This window comes from Giardia intestinalis, chromosome 4 (assembly GCF_000002435.2).
Source record: "Giardia intestinalis strain WB C6 chromosome 4, whole genome shotgun sequence".
In the NCBI taxonomy this organism is placed as follows: domain Eukaryota; phylum Fornicata; order Diplomonadida; family Hexamitidae; genus Giardia; species Giardia duodenalis.
Genome location: NC_051859.1, coordinates 955,176 through 976,970, shown reverse-complemented (window position 1 = coordinate 976,970; position 21,795 = coordinate 955,176). Strand labels below are relative to the sequence as shown.

Below are 21,795 nucleotides of genomic sequence, written 5' to 3'. Positions count from 1 at the left end.
GTCGCTGCTTCCCCTGTGAGTAAGCAGATCTTCTCTCGCCATCTCTCTGGCTCCACTGGCTGGGCCCTCGGTGTCCGTCCGGCTGTGGTTCTGGGTCAGCGCTCCCACAGTCGCGGTCACGCAGGTCTCAGTGGGCCAGCTAGTGGGTGAGGCGGGGTTGGTGGGGCGGTGAGGCTGGTGGGACCGGGGGGCGGTGTTGTATGTGTCCCTGGTCCGGTGGGCCATTGGGGCGGTGGGTGATCCCCGCTCTGTTTGCTAAGGTGGATGTGTCTGATCTCCAGCCTTCGTTGCACTCCTGAGACAAAGGCACCGACGATCGTGTCGTGTCCCCTGACTGAGTGGTGTGCTGCTGGGGCCCTCGCCTGCGGGCGCTGTCCGCAAATCTCGCGAGTAAATTCCCGCTCAATTTTTGGCGATGTCCGGAGACGAGGGTTGGCTATGGAATATGATAATGACCACAGTAGTGGAAGGGAGGAGCTAACTGCGTTCCTCGGCTGTTCTGCGGGTGTGTGCTCGGTCTAGGTGTGCACATCGGTTCTTTCAGAGACCAAGCCGTCCTGCAGGCTCGCTGGTCTACTAGGGTGCCTCTTCTTGTTCTCCCTTCACGGTGAGTGAAGCTCAGGTCTTTGTTGTCATTCTCAATACTGTCCATACAGATCAGCAGCAGCTAACGGGGCGTTCTCTCCTGGTTGGGATTCCACTCGACTGCGTGTCCAGTCTTGGGCCCCTTCTCGATCGTTGTCGTCGGGTCCCGGGGATGGACTCATTCGGTTGTCAGAAGTAGGATGACAGGAGACGGTCGCTCTGGGTGACCAGGCTTTCGGCCCGGCCCGTCTGATCAGCTTCGTCAGGTGCTCGTTCGCCTCTGCAGCCATGTGGGCGATGGCGAAGGCAGCCCGGACGGAGAGCTTCTCGACGTCCACGTGGAGCTCCTCGAGGCGCCTCTTGGACTGGGGTGGAGGGATCCGTCTGTCTCGTCCCTGTACTTCTTGACCTTCTCGTTGTAGTAGGCATCCATCTGGCGGGGCTGGATGACGCCCACATCTATCGCCTTGCACTTGTCGACGAGCCAGATGTCGGGCTTCTGGTTCTGGTCGCTGAGGTGGCTGTGGGTCTTGACCTCCAGGTCTGCGTTGAACTTCCCCGAGACGCGGAGGTACAGGCACGTGACGATCATGTCGTGCCTCGTGGTCCTGGTCCACGCCGCTTTCGGGCAGTTCATGTCGCGGTCGAGGGTCTGCCGTGTGGCAGCCCGGGCAGGTGCCTCTTGTCTGCGCCATGATCGAGCCATCTCTCTGCTTCAGGGCCCTTTCCTCCTCGGTCAGCACGCCGCACATCTGCAGACAGTACGCCGCCGCTCTGTCCGGAAGCTGGTGTGTGCGCGTGAGGAGGCGGTTGAAGTAGGTCCCCTTCCCCTGCAGTGCCTGGCCGTCCACCGGCAGCTCCACCGGGTCTCTGGTCCCCTTGTTGACGTCCAGGGAGGCCCATGCCCTCCGCAGCTCGTCGTGGTAGAGCCCCGGCATGAGCAGGCCCGGGCCGCCCTTCTCCTTCGGGTACGCCAGGAAGTCGACCAGGCGATCGCAGCTTCTGCTGGTTAGTGCTGAAGCCTTGTGCGATGTCTGTCGAGCTCCTCGTAGTCCGCCTTGTCCGATGCTATCTCGACCAGGGGGGCGTGGTTCACCATCGGGACCACACAGAGTGACATCAGGATGAGCTTCTGGTGGATGGTTATGGGGGCAGTCTCAGCACCTGCGATGGCCTTTGGGGCAAGGCTTGCTGGAGTGGGGGACGCCGGGTGGTTGAGAAAGGTCACCTCCTCGCCCGCCATGGTGGACTTGCAGTTGTCGCTCCTGATCGTCAGGCCCATGGCGGCGGCCTCCACCGTGGCCTGCTTATTCCTTTCATAACAAACAGTCACTGATAATAGCGTACCTCTAGCTGCATACTTACTCTCATCTGAGCTCCTCCACTTTCCTCTCTGCACCAAATACTGTAGATGACAGCATGTGATTCTATTATTCTCCTGAACACTGATCTAGGCACCCTTTGTCGATGAAAGCCACACTCCTGGTATCGACAACAAATATCATACCATCTTCATCATTTCATGGCGTAATTCTCAAGAAACTTGCTTTCTAAATGGCTATTGCCCGAGCGCTGGCCCAATGTTCGATAAGCTTATTTTTGTAAGCTTGGCCCTGCAAATGGCCTTGGCGTCGCAAACAGCAAGTAAAGCAAAGACAAACCCAACGCCGTGCGCCGCCGCAAACCCCGGCGCGACAAACTGCGCCGCCGACAGCTGCAACGTGGAAATCGGGGGCCAGACCTTCTGCTCCAAGTGCACAGGGGACAAGGTCCCGGTGAATGGGGAGTGCAAGGCGAAGACGGACGCGGGCATGTGCACGGTCGGTACAAACGATAAGGCAGGGACGTGCACGGCCTGTACGAACGCGCACTACCTCTACAAGGGCGGCTGCTACGCCGAGTGCCCCGACGGGACCCAGAAGAACGAGGGCCGGAACACGTGCGACGAGGTCGCGCCTGCTGGCCCAACGCCGTGCGCCGCCGCAAACCCCGGCGCGACAAACTGCGCCGCCGACAGCTGCAACGTGGAAATCGGGGGCCAGACCTTCTGCTCCAAGTGCACAGGGGACAAGGTCCCGGTGAATGGGGAGTGCAAGGCGAAGACGGACGCGGGCATGTGCACGGTCGGTACAAACGATAAGGCAGGGACGTGCACGGCCTGTACGAACGCGCACTACCTCTACAAGGGCGGCTGCTACGCCGAGTGCCCCGACGGGACCCAGAAGAACGAGGGCCGGAACACGTGCGACGAGGTCGCGCCTGCTGGCCCAACGCCGTGCGCCGCCGCAAACCCCGGCGCGACAAACTGCGCCGCCGACAGCTGCAACGTGGAAATCGGGGGCCAGACCTTCTGCTCCAAGTGCACAGGGGACAAGGTCCCGGTGAATGGGGAGTGCAAGGCGAAGACGGACGCGGGCATGTGCACGGTCGGTACAAACGATAAGGCAGGGACGTGCACGGCCTGTACGAACGCGCACTACCTCTACAAGGGCGGCTGCTACGCCGAGTGCCCCGACGGGACCCAGAAGAACGAGGGCCGGAACACGTGCGACGAGGTCGCGCCTGCTGGCCCAACGCCGTGCGCCGCCGCAAACCCCGGCGCGACAAACTGCGCCGCCGACAGCTGCAACGTGGAAATCGGGGGCCAGACCTTCTGCTCCAAGTGCACAGGGGACAAGGTCCCGGTGAATGGGGAGTGCAAGGCGAAGACGGACGCGGGCATGTGCACGGTCGGTACAAACGATAAGGCAGGGACGTGCACGGCCTGTACGAACGCGCACTACCTCTACAAGGGCGGCTGCTACGCCGAGTGCCCCGACGGGACCCAGAAGAACGAGGGCCGGAACACGTGCGACGAGGTCGCGCCTGCTGGCCCAACGCCGTGCGCCGCCGCAAACCCCGGCGCGACAAACTGCGCCGCCGACAGCTGCAACGTGGAAATCGGGGGCCAGACCTTCTGCTCCAAGTGCACAGGGGACAAGGTCCCGGTGAATGGGGAGTGCAAGGCGAAGACGGACGCGGGCATGTGCACGGTCGGTACAAACGATAAGGCAGGGACGTGCACGGCCTGTACGAACGCGCACTACCTCTACAAGGGCGGCTGCTACGCCGAGTGCCCCGACGGGACCCAGAAGAACGAGGGCCGGAACACGTGCGACGAGGTCGCGCCTGCTGGCTGCAATCTCCCCAACTGCGAGGTGTGCTCGGAGGACAAGCAGAAGTGCACAAAGTGCCAAAGTAACTACTTCCTCACTCCAGAGAAGAACGCTTGCTTGGGGTCTTGTCCGGCCGGAACGTATCTATCCGGGCAAACGTGCGCGCCCTGCGACCCCTCCTGTGCGGAGTGCAGCGGGGCCGGCGCTTCCAAGTGCACGGCCTGCCCCGCCGGGAAGATGCTGAGGTACGCCGACGAGACCAAGCTTAATGAGGGCGGCCAGTGCGTGGAGCAATGCGTGGAGGGCCCGGAGTGCGAGACGTGCGGCCTAACAATTGGAGGTACCAAGTACTGCTCGAAGTGCAAGGGGAGCAACGTGCCGCTCAATGGCGTCTGCACAAGCAATGCGGCCAGGACTCGGTTCTGCACCACTGCCGCTAACGGTGCTTGCACGGTCTGCGCCGCCGGATACTTCATCCAGGAGGGCGGGTGCTATGAAACAACGAGACAGCCTGGCAAGCAGGTATGTGCACTAACTGATAACAAAGGAAAATGCCAGACATGCACCAATAGTCTTGGTCCGGACGGTGCTGGAACCTGTCCCTCGTGCGATCCTACTTGCAAGACATGCTCAGCCGCCAATACTGCAAACACCTGCACGACGTGTGCCACAGGATACTACAAGACCGCATTAGAAGGCGCCTGCACATCTTGCGAAAACAGCAACGGTGATATTACCGGTGTCAAGGACTGCTTAAACTGCGCCCCTCCGCCCAACAATAAAGGTTCCGTCCTCTGCTATCTCATGAAAGATGGCGACAGTACCGGCGGAAGCGTCAACAAGAGCGGCCTCAGCACAGGCGCCATAGCGGGCATCTCTGTGGCTGTCATCGTTGTAGTCGGGGGTCTTGTGGGCTTCCTCTGCTGGTGGTTCCTCTGTAGAGGAAAAGCATAGATACTTAGGTAGTAAACGCATCCACTACGTGTAGCCTGTGATACTCAGCCCACCACGCAGGGAAACAGAAAGTCCATGAATAGGCACGGGACCACCCGCGTGCCTGCAGCCTCTAGCTAGCCCCTCTTCCGGTGTCTCTACATCCTCGGAGAGCTGGGCCTTGTGCCTTCCCTGCGCGGGTCGACCCCTTGCAAACCCCTGTGCGCCGGTGTTCTCTCTGTCCCTGTGGCGTCCTCCCTCAGACGACACCTACTGGCCCGGCTACCCGGCAGATAGCACCCAAAAGCGGATCCTCGCAGTTTTTGGAGGAGATACCGGATCCGTGGAAGTGTGGACCAACGGAGGCAAGCCCATGAGACGCTCTCGCCTGGTGTGTGCATAGCTCTGATCTCGCGTACTAAATGCTACTAAGGTTCCCCATCGCATAACAAGGTGCCAGGTGGGGTTCAGAAGGCAGCCAGCCCTCCCATCACCCCAGATCATCATAGTGCTACCGCTGTCCACTATGGAGGCGCTCTGACCCACAGTGCCTGAGGTTGTTGGTGCAGGCGACAAAGGAGTCTCTTATTAGATACCATCAGTGGAAGGAACGGGGCCTGGGTGTCTTGTCCTTCTGCCAGTGATCGGCACCCTTTGCTGTGGGCACTAGGGTGGCTGGATCTCCCACCTGCTGACAAGGAGCCAGGTGATGCTCGCTTGTCATCCTCAACCCGGGCTGCGGCTGGTCCTGGGCAGATAGACATGAGCACAGGGATCTCGTCCCCCGTTGTAAACCACGCCACACAGAGAGGGCGTAGTAGCTCGATGCATTTTCCTACGTTACACGACGCAAAGAAGAACGGCCTTTTGATGCGTAGCTCTGGAAGCCTGCAGAGCCCAACCGAGGGGACTACATCCTGGTGTTGACTTCTGATACGGTTCGGTAGAGGCCAGCTCGATGCTCGCAAGCTTGTGGGAAGCACCAGGGCCGGCACATGCACCTGGACAGCAACGCAGGCACACATCTCGGATGCAACTCCGCTAAGGATCTTGCGAGGGGTAGGCTTGGGTCAGTGGTGGAAGGACTTTGCGCAAGCGCTCCATGCATCAGGGGCCCCTCGAGACCACGAAAGCTCGGTGGCACTGGCGCACATGTGAACGCGTGACAGCTTACGGGTGGAACGGCTGGGACGCGCATAGCAACACGCCTATGAGAGCTATGCACGGCGCAGTGATCCGGCTGGCTCCTCTCGTAATACGGAGCATCGGTTGCGGGCATGTGCTCTTGAAGAGTGGGGGCATCCAGATGAGTAGTGCAGACGTGAGTGCAACTGGCGGCGCTCAGAGTAAGCATCGGGTGGACACGTAGGGGACAAGAGCTTATGGCACCACCTGGTCGATGGACGACTCAAGATATGTGACGTACAGCAATCCTTCGGCTGGAGGTGATGATTGTCCGACAGATGCCAGAGCAGCTGTGTAGATTGGGTCCTGGTGGTGGTCTGCCACAGGAGGACGCAGGCAGTATCTGTTTGGATAGTAGATACGCTGACCGCCACCGGTTTGCACAGCACACCTCTACAATCGATCCCAGCCTGTATAAGGAAAGAAAGCGAATGTTCTCGGTTTCAGACAGAGCAGACCCCGATAAATACTATGCTGCTACAAACACATAAAATCAAAAGGCAGCGTCCGTCTCATCTGCAGACCCCACAGCCCTTCCATGCTCAGAAGCCGGGGAGGCACTACAGGCGTCCTTTGTGCAACCCGGGCCGATGGCTGGACTCGCTAGTGCTAATCCTATCTCCCAGGCCCGCCGGCCACCCCTGCCTTCTCTCCGGGAACTGCCGCGTACGGATAGCCTCCTCGGCTGAGGCGTATCACCATGGACCAAACACTAAGGCGAGCGCGGCCGGAGACGGACACCTCGCAGTTGTCCAACGCTAGCGGCGAGTATGCAAATGAGTGTGCGGCCTTGACAAGTGCGCTGTGATCCAGGTTCCCGGCAGGTTAGGCCCATAGCAGCTGGTGCGCAGGTCGCTGGTCTATCTTGGAGGGCGGCGGGCGTCCCTGCTGCAACCAGCACTTGCCTTGCCAGTAGCGATGGCCCAGGTCGTGGTATCTGGTCCACGCTGGACGTCACGCAGGGATGCGCATATTGCTCGAGAGGACCAGCACGGCATCTGCCGGTCTACGGGCGCACGTGCCCTCCCATTGTGGCAAGCACAGGGCGGGAGTGGTCGTCGGTGGGGCAGCTGCCCCTTCCATGAATACGCTACCCTGCCCACATACGCCGCTGTCCCCTGTGCTGCTCGTGGCCATGGGTACCTGTAACACAGCAAAGGGTGGAGGGCGTCGCAAGGACCCCCGTGCTCCTTGTCGAGCGAGCTGGCGCGGCATAGCCGGCCCTGTGCGGGGGCGCTGCTCCGGGAGACGGCGTCCGCTATCACGGCTTCCATCTGCACGTCGAGTCTAGCTGCTGTCTGTCCAGCCGAGGGGATGCGGCCCCAGGCACGTGTTCCAATGCGCTGCGCATTAGTGGCAGAGATACCCCGATGGCAACATGCCCCTCTGGCGCCCGGTCCTACCAAGCAAGCAGGCGCTGGGCAGAGTGCTTCTCCCATGCTCGCGACCCCGTGCCCTTACCATGGCCCTGTGGCGCTCCGTTCCTGGTGCTGCTGACAGAGCCCAGTTGGCCTGGCGATGCTGATGCAAAGCGCCTCCGCTGTCTTCCGGCGTCAGCCCTCCCTGGCTCCTGGCCTCCTTCGTGGAGGGGGGCCGGGAGTCTTGCTGCTTCCACTCTCCCCTATTTGCAGCTCTTATGAGAGCTGTGACACAAGTATGGTTTGTCTTTGCAGAAAGTGTCAAAGTAATATTTCTACCACCGCTCTTTTCGTCCTTATTGGGAGAGCCTTCTAGCTTGTCCGATATCCTGAGCTAGTAGTCACACTACTATAGTCCAGGAAGAGGCAGTTACAGGTGCAGAGGAAAGGTATTATAGCCTACGTTGATAGTTACTGGGTCATAAAGGCAGCCTTAAGAGCTAAACTCGAGCTTCCCGAGGGTGCCCAGTACGGTTGATAAGGGCTTCGAATCATACGCTGTTGGCCATGACTAACGAGTCCAATAAAGTCAATTTCAAAAAATGTTGATGGACATCAAGGACCGCCTCAAAGACCACGTTACTTGTCTTGTGGATACATGGAGGGCAGTGGGTGTAGACGTAGACGGTCTCCCAGATGTTGCAAAGCTAGTGGATGAACTTCTATCCTCTGCTCGGATAACTACAGAAGAACTCACGCCCTTAGAGTTACACGAGAACTTATCACGATTTCTGCTTGAGTATAGTAATCCCATTCTGCTCTCTATTATGGCTCCTTTCATAGAATTTCGTGACAACACCCCACTTCTAACCATCAATCAATGGAGCAGTCGTATCAAGCCGTCAGAGCCAGCTACCGACATGTTCACGGACTCATTTATGCAGGAATATAAAAACACCCAACTTCTCGCAGATAACTTGCGACGGAAGTTTCATGCCAAGGATATAGAGGACATAGAGGCTTGGGAGGGGTGCCACGATCTATACGATCCTGGCACAGTTAAGTCACGTCTTCCGTATCCAAAAACAGTGCCTATTTATTGTACGCCCGGAGAAAACTTGGAGCTGTCAACAGTTGTCCCTCAAGAGAAATTCTTCTCAAATTGGCACTTGTTGACAAACGGAATCCTTGACGGCATGGACTGGTCGAACGTGGTGGCTGCAGGTGGTGCTGTTCTTGCGTGTGTGCTGCCAGGATTCAGTCCAGAGGAGTATGGGGATGAGGGACGCAAATTTGAGGCTCTAATTAATGACAAACTTACGCTACATACAGGACATCGTACAGAAGTAGCTCCCCACTATATCTGCGGACTCAACGGGTTCTGGACTTCCGATATCGACCTTTTCATTCATAGTTGTTCTGTTGAAGAAGCTAGGAAGGTTATCGACCGAATTATCGATACGGTAACTAAGAACAATGCATCCGCAACCATCATGCGATCCTCCTTTGCTGTAACCATTTTTGGACTTAATCCCCATAGAGATGTCCAGATAGTCTTCAGGCTTTATTCACGTCCATGTGAGGTAATATATGGCTTCGACATTGACTGTTCCGGAGTTGCTTTCGATGGCACCTCTGTCTATGTAACCCCCCGCTGTCTTCAATCGTTACGCTGCCGTCTTAATGTCGTTAACATGACCTACAGAAGCACAACGTATAGCTCGCGTCTCATAAAATACGCGTATCGTGACTTTGCTATCGCTGTTCCAGGATACGATAGAAATATGGGAATACCACACCTTATTCCTTCAAAGGCGGATTTCTCCCACATTAAGATATGGAATAGCACTGCGGTTTCAAAGCACACTCGTGCAGATGTCGAACAGCGCTATATTCGTTGTCTAGCGGATATCAGAACGTCGGGTGCAACATCTTGTTTGCGGACCAAGGCCGCACCAGAGCTTTCTGCAATTATCGCTGAGGACATAACGATCCATCACATGCTCTACTGTTCGACATCTCGCGACCCAGTCGGCAAGAATCCTCGTCCGCTCTGCATAGGAGGCTTTCGAGGCTCCTCCTGCCAATGCAAAATAGCTAAGTCGTTGAAGGACGATCTCATTTCGTTTATTATCACTGTAGCTGTGCGAGGCGACATTGCCAATGCAGTAACATCCAGGACCTTAGCCAGTGAGCGTAGGAGCTTTGCACAGGGGCGCCGACACTATATTGATAGGGAGGATGTGACACATGGTCTCGTTGAAAATGCTCCTTTGGAAGACAATAGTGTCGAGGCTGTTTATCGAATTATTAATGCCGATTCTCGTGGTCTTGATCCTCTTTCTATTGCCTATCATCATCAGCACGACTATGCGACCCCATCGTCCACAGGCTTCCATACAAAGTCCTCTCTGCAGTGGGCCGACAAGCACCCACGGTGCGTCAATGGAATCTTTATCGGGCTTCTAGACTACGTTATGGGAGCATCCCCTGTCACCTTACTGGTGGACAATCCTGGGCGCCAGGGGCTTTTGACATCTAGCTTCCATCCCTTGCTCACCAATGGGTTCTATGGGGATATGCGATGGCTGGTGGGGCCACACACATACATCGATCTTTCAGCGCCGTCGCGCCCCAACGTTTCATACAATCCTGAAAGCCCCCATTTATTAGACTTGCTCTTCCGTATTACTCATTTCTACTCGCATCCTTCATATTTTGCAAGAATACTGGAAGCATCCGCTGAAGAACAAAGCTGTCGAAAATTGGCAGATGCAGCACTACAATGCACCTCTACAGAGTTCACTTCGTTTGCCAATATCTACAACATCTTACAAGATGGAAAGAAAGCTGCTGAACGCGGGCTTTCGGTCTGTGAAGAGAGCGTAAAGCAGCTTAGCGATCTTGAAAGCGCTTCTCAATCGTATGTAGGATCTCGCTGTGTGTTCAATGGCCTGAGCTTAACCCTTTTAGATGTCTTTGACATGATTAACAACAAACAGCTGGAAGCCAAAAGCAGCGCGGACGCCGTTTTCGGCACGCAGTATGACATTTTCAAATCTGTGGTACGCTTCTTCACATGCATTAACGATAGGAGGCATGCCTTAGCTACCTGGAAAAAGGACTATGACAGGCTTTCCTCCTTGCTGATAGAGTTCAATAGCCTTATGAATAACGTTAGAGTTTCGCTCTTGAAGGGCGTCCCATTCAAGAGCGAATGTTTTCGGATTGATAGTTCTGTGGCATTTTCGCAGGATTGGCTTTCTTTGCGTCAGCAGCTCGCATCTAAGTTTTATTCTTACGCAGCTGATAATTCCTTTGTGTCTCTGAAGATAGACTTTGTGGTGCCCAGCTTATTTGATGCCGTTCCCTCACTAAGGTCTATGAAGGACAATGCAAATCTCGATGTGTCTGAGGGATTACTTAAACGTTCAGGCGATGGGCTTCCTCATAAGTATGCCTACGCAGTCCCGGTACTAGATAGTTTAGTTCACATGGATAACTTCTTTTGTATTGTTCACGCAGATACAGAGCCTACGTTGACGAGGCGTGTCGACGAGCTTTCTAGCTATTTATCTCAAGCACTTACAATGGCTCCAGACTTCTCTGCAGGCTATGCAGAGGTCTCTATAGTCGGCGAACCCCTGCTCTCCGTCTTAACGGCTGCATATTCTTTAGACGAAGTTCTGCATTTGTTTAAGAGTATCTTATCCGTGCTGAGGATGTCCAAGCATGCAATTCTGGATTCCTTGCTGCGCAATGCTTATGTTGTGGATAGAAGTCATGTAGTTGTTGTGTCTGCCCCATCAACTCACGTAGACAGGTATGCGGCAAATCTCCTCTGCTGTCTCAAAGTCATTCAACGAATATGCGCTTCTCTTCTGCCGTTCAATCACCCCACCCTAGAATGTTTGCAACACGCGGTCTCTGCCGAGGATACCCCCGGTATAATCGATTCACTTGTCGAGTCTATTTTTGCATCTGCAGCCGTCTCAATGCACGGTGTTTTCCAGGCAATCCCCTTGCCACGTTGCGATATCATCAATATCATTTATAAAGGAATCACAAAGGAATCTAGTGCGAATACAGTTACTCATTTACTAAAAGGAGAACTGACGGCTCTGAATCTTCTCTCTGTCTTCAAACCTGGTGCAACGTTCGCATCTCTGGCATCTCATGCGTATACCTTCTCGACAGAAGCTGGGGATCTTACCGATGCTGAATATAGCTCTCTCCTTTTAAAAGCTTGTGCAGAAGAACATGTTCTTATCTATGATGGTAACACTAAACGGTACACCCTTCCAGCAGGGGAGATTTCAGCAGTAACAGTGGAGATTCTGCGTAGGCTTGGACGCCTTCTTAGCTGGGCCTTTTTGCACAGAAGATGTCTGCCCTTGCACTTATCAAATTTGATGGTAGCTCTTTTGAAGTTTGGGTCCACCTATACATACGCAGAAGAAACTCTACATGCTGTGCTTGCTGATGCTGATAATTCTGATGCTATCGCCTCGTCTATAAAATGCTTTGTAGATTCATCTGTCAATTGCATAACTGAGTTTGTTTCCAATTCTACTGGAATTAGATATGTCTTGAAAACCGACGGAGATGCACCCATAGAAGCCATACCAACAATACACATTTCGTCTAAGAAGAGGTTCGCTGCCCTCTACTACACCAACGAATTAATACATAACAAAATGATGTCAATCCGTGCCTTTTTGGAGTGTTGGGATAGTATTGATGTATTAGGAAGAGTGGGAGAAATGGTTGGGATCAATCTTAGGTCAGCGCTTAACGTGGGGCAATTGCGGCTTTTGCTAATGGATGACACAGACCCTACTCTGTAAATTCAATACATGTACGCATTACGTTTGCATAGAATTTCCGCTTTGGCTTCTTGAGGAATGGTACGGTGGGGAAGATGTCATCGTACATGACCTCCATGAGCCGGGTTGAGCTCGGCAAAGGGGCCAAGAATCTAGCGAAGATTAGCACATTCATGTGATGAGCTGCCGGTTTGCTAGTTTTGCTCTCATCGCGAACCTGTCTACTTCTTGAGCGACCCACTTTCTCTGTTGAAGCCGAGGAGGCACAGCAAGCACAGTCATAAACGGTGTTCTCGGCGAGCCACGTGTCTACATCAAAAAGGTGCACGGAGTCTAGGCTATCTATCTGCACTGTGACGTGTCGCTCCCCCGTGGGTTGTGCCAGATGGCTTTTTGCCTTAACCCAGGAGATACGTGCATGGAAGCGGTTCTCCCGAGTGGGACTGTCATGAACATATGCAACTCTGAATCTCTTCTGAAGCTTATTGTATGCCAGACAATAACTGTTAGAAAGCGGGCAGAAGACCATCTGGTCCACATATGGATCTAGAAGTGGGCTCAGATCAGCAAGCGTAGCAGTCTGCGCATCAATGACATAGCGTTTCCCATAAGAGAGACGAAGAGGAGCTTTGAGCCACGGCATGGAAGAGTGGATGGATGCATCAATATCCTGTAGTGACTCTAGAGGTGCGTGTGGGCTAAAACAGGAGGGAGCGGGATTCGCAGGGCCAGAGTCTGCGTCTGGGGGTAGCTCTGAGTCATGAATGTCCAGAAGTTCTAGTCTGAAACGAGTTATAAGCCTCAAAAGGCCTCTATCCATTTGAGTGCGTGTATATTTGTCATTACGGACAACCTTTTGGGGGATATCTTTTGCCTGTGCAATTATCTTTGCCTTGAGGTCGCTGGGCATGCTGGCCTCAAGATCACTGCCGGTAAATGGTAACTGCTCTTTGCTTGTATATCGTTTCTTGAAGAGGAGATCTAATTTAGTAACAGGCTCTGAGATCAACGCATCTGGCCCATATATAGCGAGGACATCTTCTTCAGAAATATCTCCAAGAGTCTCAGCTCCTGAATCTAAGAAGAACGGATTCCTTTGACGCCGAATAGGAACCGTCATTAAGAAAGCTTCTGCATCCTCTGGAAGAATAGAGTTTTCAAACCAAATACGAGTGACGACACAAAGGCGATGCTGAAGAGGCTTAGACGATATTGAAAGTGTGTTAGCCTTGGCCTTAAGATAATTTGTGCAAATATCATTCAATAGCCAGGTTGGTGTAGGCCCCCGTGACATACAAACCAGCGAACCTGGACGAAGGGACATATAGTTGAGTACATCGAAGCTTACTTGATTGACAATAACCAAAGTAAGAGGAAGTTGAAGAGCCGCGGGTAGGATGCAAGACGAGGCATAGTCTATGGTGGTCTTGTTGCCCTGGTTAAGCGCCCCAGAAAATGCTGCCTTCATGACTCGGTAAATATCTATCTTTTGCATAATTGCTTCCAAGCTTTGTCTGAGCAGCTCTCCAGCCTCTGTAGAAGACGTTATAGTCTCACATACAGAGTCAATAAAACGTGATGTTTTCTTTCGTAGCTCTGAGAGAGATGAAACGGCACTGGTGTTCAAGCCCTGAACCCGTTGATGCTCAACTACCTCATTCATATAGTGTGCATACTGAAGAAGTATCCCTTCAATGTGGCACTTCAGAAAGCCAGGAATTTCATGTGCAGCTACTGGCAAATCCGGGGACGTCATTTTGCAGAGGAAGTTTTAAGAAAAGGAGCCAAAGAGATGACTGCGGTTTACATGCCGGCAGAAGCGCCCTTCACAGCCCCGCGATTCCGGGCTATCTGCATGCGCTCCTTGTTGATTTCACGCAGTTGACCCTCAAGGTCCTGGAGCTGCTTGTTAGCTACTTCCAATTGCTTCCTTATGAAGCCTACTTTCTCTGTCAACGCGCTCCTTACTTCGTCATGTGAACGCGGAAGAAGTGTGGGCCCTACAGTCTGGTAGACGCTGCACTCAGGCTTCAGGGTCTTCATGTCCTCCAGCACCAGTTCGTTCTCGTGGAGCAAATCAACAAGCTTGCTCTTGCTTTGCTGAAGCTTCAAGTACTGGTGCTGAAGACCCTCAAAGCGCTTCTGGACCGCAATAATGTCGTTTGTCATTTGCCTTTCAAAAATTGAAGTTAAATTATTGAGAGATTAATAAAGTGGCATGCTTGCTGTCTCACTGCTTCTGGGTTTGGCGCTTGCCAAAGAGAGTCTAGTGAACTCGACAGCTTATGGAGCAAGCTTCAGATCCTTTTTAACGAAGAACTACGCAGAGCACACGCATCTGGGATACAAGAGAGCGCGTCTAGAGATGTACGGATTCATTTATAACAACCCTTTGACTAATGCTGTCACGTGCGTATACACTGGGAGAGAGCTAGACTGTCCCTACATGACGGAGGAGACCAATTGTAATGAAGACCTGAACTGTGAGCATGTGGTTCCCCAATCCCTTTTTGATAGTTTAGAACCCATGAAGAGCGACCTCCACCACCTCTACCCAGCACTAGCAGCAGCAAACAGCGCCCGCTCCAATTACCCCTTCGATAACATCCCGACAGAAAACGTGTCTGCGTGGTATGGCAAAAATAACATCACAGAAGAGCCTCCCCGATTCCCTAATAGATACAGCAAAGTAGAAAAGGGTGTGTGCTTCGAACCGAGAGATGCGGTTAAGGGAAAAATCGCACGAGCAGTTGCATATTTCTTCGTAGCCTATCCAGACTACTTTGACCGGCTCGGAGACGTCATGGATGTTGACACTCTGCTTCACTGGAACGTCCTGCATCCTCCAACTGCCGAAGAGCTAGACGAACACGACCGTATTGTCACAGTCCAGGGGAATAAAAATCCATTTGTAGTGGATCACCTATGGATGGTTAGGGCGTACTGTGACGTTAGTTCGTGGGGCTGTCAAGATTTCGAGGGCGTTAGTGCGGAGTCCTCGGAGTACACGGACGTCGAGCAAGCGCTCTGTGGTTGAGCTTTATAAGTGAATTCTTTTGACAACACAAAAGAAAAATGGCAGGTCTGCTTCTCTGCGCCATCTTTATCTGGCTTGCCAGTGCAGACACTCCTTGCTGGTGCGCTAATGACCAAGTTCTCGGGACATGGAAGATAGAATCCACTGGCTTTAAGTACACAATAACGAATGATAGAACAAGTTGTCCTGCAAGTATACGTGTAAAAGAGACCAGAATGATAACGCTCTTGTCACCCAACGTTGCAGTCGATGAGGACACAGGAGCCAGCGGGACCTGGTCGCAAGTTTACTCTCAGGCCATACAGATTAACATTGGCGACTTGAAGTATCTCTACTTTTTGGCCTGGGAGGATGTGCCAGACTCTTCTACTGTTCATTCCATGTGCTACAAGTCCCAGCCAGAGATGGGGTGGGCCGTGAAACAGGGCATGATGCGGCGCTACAGGGCCTGCATACGCGCCACCAATGTCAAGCCTCTCCTGACCACAGTTGACAATTATTATGAGCCGTCTGGCCCGGGGCCGGTCAACCCCACTCTTATTAGAAGAAAACTAGACGTGTCCGTCCCAACGGGAGACATGTACATCCAAATGAAAAAGAACGGTGACGTCACTAATATACCAGCAGGCTTCCGACAGTCCTTTTCACATAGCTTGTTCCCCACGGGTGCAGCTGCCGAGAATAGTAACTCATCGTACAGAGGAGATAAGCTCCCCAAGAACTTCGATTGGAGATCTGTCAATGGTAAGTCATATGTCCCTGAACCATTTGACCAGGGCCACTGCGGGTCGTGCTATACAGCTGCCACCGTCTGGGCCATGACAGCACGTGTCATGGTTGCTAGTGAGGACGAGGACAAGCTCGGGGCGACCAGACGACTCTCTGTTCAGCACGCCCTTGACTGTAACCAGTATGCTCAAGGGTGCAGTGGCGGCTTTGCCGAGATGGTAGTTAAGTTTGCAGAAGAGTTCGGGATCCTTACAGAGAACAGCTATTACATATCGTACCTATCTGGAGACGGTGTAGAGCGACCGTGCAAGGCAGGTAAGTTCCTAGAAGGGGACCGCTACTTCTTCACTGCAGGCCTTCCTCTTGGGGGCTATACAGGCGCCGTTACAGATCCTGAAGAAATCAAGTGGGAAGTCTATCGTCATGGTCCCTTACCAGTCTCCGTTTATGCAGGTAATGATTTGTTTAAGAACTGCTCGCCGTACGGGCCATCATCTAGGGCTGCCTATACTGATGATGATGACGTCAGTGCAAACGATAAGGCCAAGCGTCACTACTTTGCGGAGTATCTTGACCATCTTATCTTTATCATAGGTTGGGAGGAAGACGAGAACGGTGTTGCTTACTGGAGAATTCAAAATTCCTGGGGTGCAGATTGGTGTGACGGCGGTACTTCTCGGATTGCATTGGGCCGAAATGAATATGGGATTGAGACAGCGCCGGTTCCATTTTATTGGTGGCGAAATGGAAGGGTCTATTACGACGAGGGATTGGTGGCTGTGTCACTAGCAGAGATCATCATTCTTCCAGTAGCCATTGTCGTCCTGGCTGGACTGATTATTGGCCTATCCTTCGTCATTGCCATAATGAAGAAGAATAGACGCCTTAAGTATCAGAGGCTGCGGGATGAGCAGACCACTCACTATGAGTTCACATCAACAGCTCTAGACTCAACGGTTCCAGAATCAACGACTGATCCATCCTCTTATCAGTGACCTCGCCACGCTGGGTGCCAGGGGCCAAGAGCTAGTATCTACATTTATGTGGAATCCAGGATTGTGCTTATTCTAAAGTAAATTGATACAAACAAAAGCATGGAGACTAGTCTCGTTGTGGACAAAGACGGGTTTTTCACAAGTAGTTATCACCGTATCTTTGATCCTAAGAACTTGGAGTTATCCTACGAGAGCTCCAATCTTGTGTTAGAAGATGTCGACTCTGCCTTTGATGAGGCGGTCGAAAGGCATAACTACATTCGTTCTCGCCGTCACTGCATCAGGCAGCGTGAAGATAAGCCATACAAGGCCACAAAGGATCCCATCTTTGCACCGTCACAGGAGGCATTTTCGGAGGTATGCGATGATTATATTCGTCGCTCTCCAAGTCGTTACAGCTGTAGTCCGCGTAGAAGAGGTAGATATATAATGGCACAGCAAGGCATTACAATTTCAGAAAGTAGCGACCCTGTTCAGCGAGACATCTCTGCCCAGTACAGTTCACCCAGTAATTCCAGTTTCAGTAGCTATAATATTAACACAGATGTTATTCATTCGTTGACCCATCAATTAGCTGGAGTCGCACTTAGCAGGTCTGAGAGTATACTCAGTGACAGTATGTGCAACTCAACTCTATCCAAATCTGCGTATAGGGCTCCACTTTCTATCTCCATTAGTAAGTGCTTCAAACAGACCTCAAACAACATCTCTAGCTCTGCTTCCACTGGTGCACGGCGGGGTTGCTTGCAGCTTCTTTCTAGTCAGGTGGCGGTACCAAGTAATCAGACTAGTGTACACTCGCCTATAAAGTCAGCGTCTTCCTTGCTAGAGCTCCCCAGTACCAGGACTAGTTATCTAACACTGTCACGAGCCGGTCCAAGATTCCGAAAGACCAAGAGTCCAGACAAGCCGTCTCTGACTATTACTGTGAGAAGTTTAAATCCCCTGTTATCTACATAGACATGCTCAATTGCATTAGTATTCACTACGTATTCGGTTTTCGGTGCAGCTGTTGCTAAGTATAACAAGAAATACTCATTATTCGTGTAAAAGCTATATCTAGTAATGCAGTACGGACAGCAACACATGTCTATGCAATCCAGTTCCGCTTCTCTGATGATTTATTCAACCGAATTCAAAACCCAAAAATTAGAATGACGAGTACGGACCTTGGAGAGTCTCAAATTAGAAAGCTGCAGAGTGCTGCAGAGTGGTTTGATGCTGTGGATAGTAACAGCGTAGACGTGGTCAAGGCGTCCGTCAGTAAGTTCAAGGGGAGCAGGACTCAGTCAGGAGACACCGCCTTGATGATAGCGGCCCACAAAGGTTACTTCACCATTGCTAAGCTTCTACACAACCATGAAGCAAGACTTCAAAATAATGATGGGCTTTCAGCTCTCATGTTTGCTACATTGGCCGAACAGCTAGAGATAGCAGACCTTCTCATTAGTGATGAGAAGGACTGTGTTACGCCAGAGGGCCGTGATGCTCTAATGCTTGGCTCTGAGGCGGGGTGCTCTGACATGGTCTCCTTTCTAGTTAATCACGTCCCCGTCCGCACAGACAAATACTCGCGCGGAGCACTGTTTTATGCTGCCTCAAACCTGCATATCACGACAATCCGCATTTTATTAGAATCTGGCAAAATGCCACAGTCTCATGTTAGAGACGCGCTGACTGCCACAACAGACACAGAAGTGATCGGTATCATTTCTGAGTATTTGATTCCAGATGTTTCCTACACATCTGTTAGCAGAATAAGCACACCAGGGACGCCACAAAACGTTTCATATCAAATAGTGGACAATAGCTCTTCGACTTCGAGATCATCATCTGTTAATTCAGCCGCCAACTCGTCTGACATAAGCACGTCCTCTGACTTGGGGAACTCTTCTGAGAAGTCTCCATCCATCAGTAGATCTGCAATTCACAGCTCGTCTGTATTGTCACCATCGGCAAATCCCACAACTCAGGCAGACAACCTGACCCAAGCGTCGGTATCTTCCTCATCTTCTAACTCATTAAGCAACCAACCAACCGATACTAAAGGCAGTAGTTCGTCTGACGCCGTGTCAAGCAAGAGCACTGCCTCAATTGAAGGTTCTCTCTCATCATCTTCTGGTCCGACTGACACCACTAGTGTTTCTGTTACTGTTTCCGTGACAACTAAAGAGCAAGATTCCATCATCTCTATGCCACAGGAGGACATATCACGACAAACGATATCCTCACCCGTACCCAGGGCAATTAGTGCAACTCCGGCTGCCTTGCAGAACGAAGGAGATGTGGACCACGGTAAGGAAAGCGCAGAGATTATTCTTCTAAATGCTACTCTTCAAGAACTAAGGGAGCAGCTCCAGCAGAAGGATCTCCGGATTGCTGAGCTTCAAGTGGATCTCACAGATGCAAATACCAAAAAGAAGATGGCCGTTGACGCAGCAGCACTCGCCAAAGAGGCCTTGGCAGCGATGAGCGAGCAGGTCAACTCCCAGCAGCAACAGCAGCACACCGAGCAACGACAAGCTGATGAGAGTTCAACAAAGCTTGCAGAGAGAACTGAAAAGCTCGAGCGAGAGCTGAGTATCATGCACAAAGGATATAACGCTCTTGCATCGAGCAAGGCAGAGCTTGCAGAGATAATCGAGACACTTAAGCGTAAGCTTGCTGAGTACGAAAAAGGAGGCACGCTAGGCAGTACCTTGGGTTCACCGGGCAGCAGCACTAACAGCGCTCTTCTCTACGACTTGCAGCAACAGCTCCAGTGTCTGATGAACGCCAACTCCCAGCTTAATGACCTTCTTAATGATAAAAGTAATCTCATTGACAGAATGAGTAATGAGTTAGCTGCTGCTATGCAGAGTCACGCCCTTGAAATTGCCTTTTACCAAGACCGTATACACGCACTTACGGGTCAGTCAGATAAAAGTATCACTCGCTCCGAGTTTGCAGATCCGGCGCCCTGTCTCCTGGAAGACGTAGAAAAAACCGTCCCTAGTAGTCGAGAATACAAACCGTTTACGCCTATCGACACAATGACGTCGGACTTTGGCAACCGGCTCCGTTTACCTAACAATTTATTTACAAAGACCCACTCTCCATCCTCATCTATTCCTGATGGATCAGAACAATTTGCCGCTCTTCAAGCTGAGCTGGATGTAATGCGTAAGGTTAACGGCTCTCTGAGTGAAGCTCAGGCCAATAACCAGGCTGAAATCACCAGGCTGCGTATGAAAGTTGATGCATTACTTGGCACAGGGAATCAGTCCTTGAATACACTCCAAAGAGATACTTTGGGATCTCAGACGGATTTCTTAAGTGCAGAATCCATGGGTTCAAAAGACTCACTTGTAAAGTCTCCATCGCAAAATCCTCAACTTTCCCCAGCTGCTCTGGCAGAACTCGCACATATGCGTGAAAAGGTACAAGAGAAAGATGCTCTTCTTAAGGTTCTTAAGAGGATTGGCTCTAATGGAGATCTGGAGCAAACTAAACCAATATTCTCGCTTTTAGAGAGGAACCTTAACTCAGGAAGAAAGGAAGACCTCATGATAATTAAGTATTTGCTATCATTAGAAGAAGAGAACCAACGCCTTAGACAAAAGCTTACTTTCGTTAATAGCAGAGACCATTTCAGCCAGAGTTTAGAAGACAACAAAAGTGGCCATTCTCCGTATTCTGTATTGACGGAAGAAGACACAGACATTAAGGTAGCAATGCACAGAGCTGCTAATATCCAGCGATCGTTAGATACGGTGACTGGCGTAGCTGACGCTATTTCGGACAATATCACCAAGATAAGATCCCGTGAAATATCGCCTTTAGATGCACGAGGCCCGCACACAGCTTTGCGGGGGCCCGACAATATCGTCCAATCAGATTTTACACCTCTAATGATGGCGATCATGCATAAGGATATAGATGCAGTGAAAGCTAATTTGAAGTATGCTGGTTTATCGTGCGCAGATGGAACCACAGGATTGATGCTTGCTGCGCAGTATGGACTCTCTGAGGCTGTCCCTCTTCTAGTGCCCACAGAAGCCACAATGCGCCGCTATGACAATGCTACTGCATTGTCCCTGGCATTGAAAATGCAAAATTGGGAGTTAGCTGAGTTGCTGCGCACAACAGAGGGACTAAGCATAAAGGGGCTATCCTGTGCAGGAGGGCGAGTCACTGAACTGATGCAAGCAGCGAGGCAGAATGATGTTGTGGCTTTATGGTCATTCCTACCTGTTCAGAGTGGCTTACAAGACGCGCAGGGGCGCACAGCGCTTGCGCATGCTGTAGATGCTGGAGCCGTTGAGGCAGCACGTTTACTGGCTCCCAGTGAGGCACAGTTAGTAGATTTTGAAGGGTACAATGTAATAGATCGGATTGTTGCCTCCACAACGATCTCTACGACCATCAAAGAGCGTCTGACGCGAGAGGTGGCGCCTTATATCAGAGCAGATCAGCTGTAGTGTTTACAAGTGAACTACTACTGATATTACAAAATCCCATGTGCGCATTTCATAGAACCGTGAGGCTAGAGGGGAGGCCGGGAGAGTGTGCAGTGGCATACCTCAGCATGTCTTGGATTGTCGATAGATATGAAATTAAACGCCTTTGTCAGTGGCATAGATTGGAATGCATGGTCGACGGCACTTTTGTGGATGACTTAGAGTCGCCCCTCTGGAAAGTAGAGCAGGCGCTTAATGCTTCAGGTCACCCCAATTCTATTGGCCTAATCACCATCGTTACAGCAGAATGTCCATTGGTGCAAAGCACACAGCCTATGTACCATTACCACTCTCCCATTAGTGGCGATTGTGAGCCTGCGTTTCAGTTGGATCTTCCTGTGCATCTGAGATATGGCGCGCAGGGCATGCACCATATTGCTCCCTCTCCAGTCCTCTCTCTACTGTCTGCTGTCATTCTATGTCTACTATACCTCACAATCACAATCATACGCAAAGGCATAAGCAAAAATAAAAAGTGCTCTGCCTAGGCACA

The 21,795-nt window shown here is 51.8% G+C and overlaps 9 protein-coding genes and 1 pseudogene across 9 annotated transcripts; 7 read left to right on the top strand and 3 right to left on the bottom strand.

The window, feature by feature from the left end:
* Positions 1-638: 638 nt before the first annotated feature.
* GL50803_00112866 (Reverse transcriptase/endonuclease, putative) lies at positions 639-1,523 on the bottom strand (annotated as a pseudogene).
* A 642-nt stretch (positions 1,524-2,165) lies between these two features.
* Positions 2,166-4,694, top strand: GL50803_00112867 (VSP; the record flags this gene model as incomplete). The annotated part of the gene is made up of 1 exon (XM_001709672.2): positions 2,166-4,694. The coding sequence occupies one exon, from the start codon at positions 2,166-2,168 to the stop codon at positions 4,692-4,694; it is 2,529 nt and encodes an 842-aa protein (XP_001709724.2).
* Positions 4,695-7,818: 3,124 nt separating this feature from the next.
* On the top strand, positions 7,819-12,063 carry GL50803_008745 (uncharacterized protein; the record flags this gene model as incomplete). The annotated part of the gene is made up of 1 exon (XM_001709671.1): positions 7,819-12,063. One exon carries the CDS (start codon positions 7,819-7,821, stop codon positions 12,061-12,063), a length of 4,245 nt encoding a protein of 1,414 aa, XP_001709723.1.
* On the bottom strand, positions 12,053-13,798 carry GL50803_008744 (uncharacterized protein; the record flags this gene model as incomplete). Its single annotated transcript, XM_038046380.1, has 1 exon — positions 12,053-13,798. One exon carries the CDS (start codon positions 13,796-13,798, stop codon positions 12,053-12,055), a length of 1,746 nt encoding a protein of 581 aa, XP_037901968.1.
* A 47-nt stretch (positions 13,799-13,845) lies between these two features.
* Positions 13,846-14,211, bottom strand: GL50803_00112870 (Prefoldin subunit; the record flags this gene model as incomplete). The annotated part of the gene is made up of 1 exon (XM_001709670.1): positions 13,846-14,211. The coding sequence occupies one exon, from the start codon at positions 14,209-14,211 to the stop codon at positions 13,846-13,848; it is 366 nt and encodes a 121-aa protein (XP_001709722.1).
* A 49-nt stretch (positions 14,212-14,260) lies between these two features.
* GL50803_008742 (putative Extracellular nuclease) lies at positions 14,261-15,079 on the top strand (the record flags this gene model as incomplete). Its single annotated transcript, XM_001709668.1, has 1 exon — positions 14,261-15,079. The coding sequence occupies one exon, from the start codon at positions 14,261-14,263 to the stop codon at positions 15,077-15,079; it is 819 nt and encodes a 272-aa protein (XP_001709720.1).
* A 38-nt stretch (positions 15,080-15,117) lies between these two features.
* GL50803_008741 (Dipeptidyl-peptidase I) lies at positions 15,118-16,803 on the top strand (the record flags this gene model as incomplete). The annotated part of the gene is made up of 1 exon (XM_001709666.1): positions 15,118-16,803. One exon carries the CDS (start codon positions 15,118-15,120, stop codon positions 16,801-16,803), a length of 1,686 nt encoding a protein of 561 aa, XP_001709718.1.
* A 99-nt stretch (positions 16,804-16,902) lies between these two features.
* On the top strand, positions 16,903-17,763 carry GL50803_0017599 (uncharacterized protein; the record flags this gene model as incomplete). Its single annotated transcript, XM_038045940.1, has 1 exon — positions 16,903-17,763. The coding sequence occupies one exon, from the start codon at positions 16,903-16,905 to the stop codon at positions 17,761-17,763; it is 861 nt and encodes a 286-aa protein (XP_037901967.1).
* Positions 17,764-17,957: 194 nt separating this feature from the next.
* GL50803_003746 (Ankyrin repeat protein 1) lies at positions 17,958-21,263 on the top strand (the record flags this gene model as incomplete). Its single annotated transcript, XM_001709664.1, has 1 exon — positions 17,958-21,263. The coding sequence occupies one exon, from the start codon at positions 17,958-17,960 to the stop codon at positions 21,261-21,263; it is 3,306 nt and encodes a 1,101-aa protein (XP_001709716.1).
* A 38-nt stretch (positions 21,264-21,301) lies between these two features.
* GL50803_0026835 (PIG-X / PBN1 family protein) lies at positions 21,302-21,790 on the top strand (the record flags this gene model as incomplete). The annotated part of the gene is made up of 1 exon (XM_038046000.1): positions 21,302-21,790. One exon carries the CDS (start codon positions 21,302-21,304, stop codon positions 21,788-21,790), a length of 489 nt encoding a protein of 162 aa, XP_037901966.1.
* Positions 21,791-21,795: the final 5 nt, after the last annotated feature.